At 37.0% G+C, this 3,342-nt stretch overlaps 1 protein-coding gene across 1 annotated transcript; it reads left to right on the top strand.

The window, feature by feature from the left end:
- The first annotated feature begins 414 nt into the window (after positions 1-414).
- Positions 415-922, top strand: LOC111438308 (defensin-like protein 1). The gene is made up of 2 exons (XM_023076206.1): positions 415-528; positions 620-922. Exons 1-2 carry the CDS (start codon positions 468-470, stop codon positions 790-792), a joined length of 234 nt encoding a protein of 77 aa, XP_022931974.1. The 5' UTR covers positions 415-467; the 3' UTR covers positions 793-922.
- Positions 923-3,342: the final 2,420 nt, after the last annotated feature.

Raw genomic sequence — 3,342 nt, 5'->3', positions numbered from 1 at the left:
GATTTTAAAACACGTTTGTTAAGAAGAGGTTTCCACGCACTTATAAGAAATGTTCGTTCCCCTCTCCAACCGATGTAGGATCTCACAATCCACCCCTCTTGAGGGCCAGCGCCCTAACTGGCACACCGCCCGGTGTCTGGTTTTGATACCATTTGTAATAGTCCAAGCCCACCACTAACCGATATTGTCCGCTTTAGCTCGTTACGTATCGCTGCCATCCTTATAATTTTAAAACGTATTTGTTATAGAGAGGTATCCACACTCTTATAAGAAATGCTTCGTTCCTCTCTACAACCGACGTGGGGTCTAACAATTTTAAAATAAGTATCAAATTAATTAAAAAAGGATAGATAAAATGATGAATAATGAGGTGTGGGAAGGTTGTTGGGAGGGGAGGTGGCTATATAAACAAGTGGTACCTCCTCTCATTGATGCTCACAACTTGAATATCAAGCCAATAGCTAAAGATGATGAACAGATCCCTCCTCCCCACTCTCTTACTCCTCCTCCTTATCTTCTCTGCTTCGGGTAATTAAACCCTAACCCTAACCCCAACCCCATCACCTTTCCCTTTTGTTCTTTCTTTGTTCTAATCAATGTAATGTTATATTATTTGCAGATGAGCTGATGGGTCGCACTGCTGAGGCTCGAGTGTGCAAGTCCCAGAGCCACCACTTCCATGGCAGCTGCTTTAGCAACCACAACTGCGCTGTTGTCTGCCGTACCGAAGGCTTCTCCGGCGGTGACTGTGTCGGCTTCCGTCGTCGCTGCTTCTGTACTCGCCATTGTTAATTCTTACATTGTTTTTAATTCGTGTGTCTTGTTAGAGTTGTATGAGCTAATCTACTGTTGCTCTATCTTTCTCGTATCGTTTTGAGTTTCGTTTCATGAATAAACTTGTTTACTTTGCTTGTGGACCTAATTCACCCTTCCGTTGAGGATGGTTGAGCGAGGAGATTCCTAATTAAAAAAGATCGTGGGTCTTATAAGAATACTATCTTCATTGGTACGAGGTCTTTTGGGGAAACTAAAAGCAAAGCCACGAGAGTTTATGCTCAAAGTGGACAATTTCATCATTGTGGAGAATGGGTGTTCCTAACACCTTCTTCATTTGAACGGTTCGTGTTCACTGATAAGGGGTGTCTTGTGTCACGGTCATGCTTGTTTTCTCTCAATCATGCTTTCAAACTCTCTTTTAAAATCTCTACGCTTTCTAAAACCTTTATTCTTAAATCAGGGTCAGACTCAAGTGCTGAGATTGAATATCGCACAATCGCTAAATTTACTGTCTAGAAAAGCGTAATCCAATTATAGGCGATGCAATCCTAAGTTAGTTTGACTCATTCAGTGTCGAGAATGAATGTCGTACAATCGTCAAATCTACTGCCTAAAAAAGTACGATTGTGACACATTCGTCATTCGATTTAACTCGGGAATACATGTGGTTGATAATATGATACATAAACACTTGAATTAAAGAACATTTATGCATATTTTTAAATCTATAGCCATTAATATTGGTCTCATTGCAACTTTGGAAAGGGTACTCCTCTTACCTCTTGGATATTGATCATAACTTTTTTGTGGAAGAAATCATTGCACTTTGTTTTGCACTTTAACTCCACGTGATAATAATTAATCAAATAGTAATAATCAACATCATAATTATTTTAAAAAGTAGAGGAGTACAAAATTGATGATATTTTCGTGGTGAATGGTAATTTTTAGAAGTGAATTCTAAATGATACTTCATAGACATAGTTCTAAGAAATATTTCACACCGATCTAGTTCGACTCTGATGGCCTTGCAGCTCGCTTTACCTCAACCACTCAGTCCAAACTTCATCTGAAAAATAATTAAAATGTCATGAATGAATACAAAAATGTTTATAACTAATGTGCATGTAGTTATTAATTTATTCTGAAGTCTTATGTCACTCGTTTGTTTGTTAGTTTAGTGTTTTATTCATAATTAGAAGTTCATTCCTCGGTTACCGGCTATTCTAGCCTATACCCTAAGTTCACTTGTTCAACTTATAGTTTCTCTTTTTTCTTTCAATTCTGGTGGTTCATCTTTAGCTGCCCATAGTGTCCCTTGCTCTCATCCGAACAAGCATAATTAGGGAGTGATTGGAAACCTTCTAACCGCACCCTGAAGGTGCTCGTAAAATTTTTCATTGGATTCATGCATTTTCAGGCTCAACCCTTGTTCTATCAACTCATAAAAGTACTTCGGCGGATCCTTGCTGACTCGACATTTTCACTAAACGAAAATTAACTAGTAAATCCCTAATAGTCTCCATAGAGTGTACATAAATCATAGCCGATTCTAAAATATTATCCACACTCTCAACAACTGCATCAAGTTCACGATTATGAATTTGTTGGCGAACCCCTAAACGTTCATGTATAACACTACTACACATCTCATGTATGAACATTTCATCATAAAGAAAATAGTATAGTGACCTAAACATGAACATCTAATCATACTTTAAGTTCGTTTAGTTTGGAGCTTGTTTCTTTATTTTTAGGAAAATTGAATATCATAACCGTTCAACATGCTTATTATTAGTCGAATCAGCTTGGTTTGGTCCTAAACTTTAATAACATACCTCTAATAACTGTTAGGATTGCACAACTTATATACTCGATCTAGATGAAGAACATAAAGAGGGAAGATACAATGAGAAATATACATGGAGACACTGAGATTGAAAGCTCTACCATGGCTGAAGTTTATTTATAGGCGACTTCAAGTAGTTACAGATAATCTATTTTAAAAAAACTAATTAGAAACTATAAGGAGAATAGATAAGATTTCTCAACTTTCTTAAGAAACACTCTAAGTAAACATCATTCTCCATAACCTAATAATTCTCCCACTTGGATACTAATGTAGTCAATTCAAAACAATTCATTCTCGAAGGATTCTCTTTGGATCATCAATATCTTCATCGCATCGCAACATATGTAGAAGCTACAAGAGACCAACCAAAACTTTACCCAATCTCAATTTTTCAACATCAATACATTTTTGTCAACGTGTCTATTGGATTCACTCATATATCTTCTCAAAATACATATCACCTTCTTCCACTGACCTGTGATGAAATGGTATCATCACCTTCTTCCACTGACCTGTAATGAAATGGTATCGCCTCCTGATGTGATTTGTTATTGAATAATATATTTGGTTCTTCATCAACCGTATGGAACTTCTCTTGTTTCAGCCCTCACTTAGTCAATTAGGCATTACTTCTTTGTCACTGCCTTGTTTGTCTACATGTAAAGATCACAACCTACCGTCTTCATAGTATGGTTGTGACATTTTCTCCCACT

This window comes from Cucurbita moschata, unplaced genomic scaffold (genome assembly GCF_002738365.1).
Source record: "Cucurbita moschata cultivar Rifu unplaced genomic scaffold, Cmos_1.0 Cmo_Scf00073, whole genome shotgun sequence".
NCBI lineage: Eukaryota > Viridiplantae > Streptophyta > Magnoliopsida > Cucurbitales > Cucurbitaceae > Cucurbita > Cucurbita moschata.
This window is presented reverse-complemented; position numbering and strand designations above follow the sequence as displayed.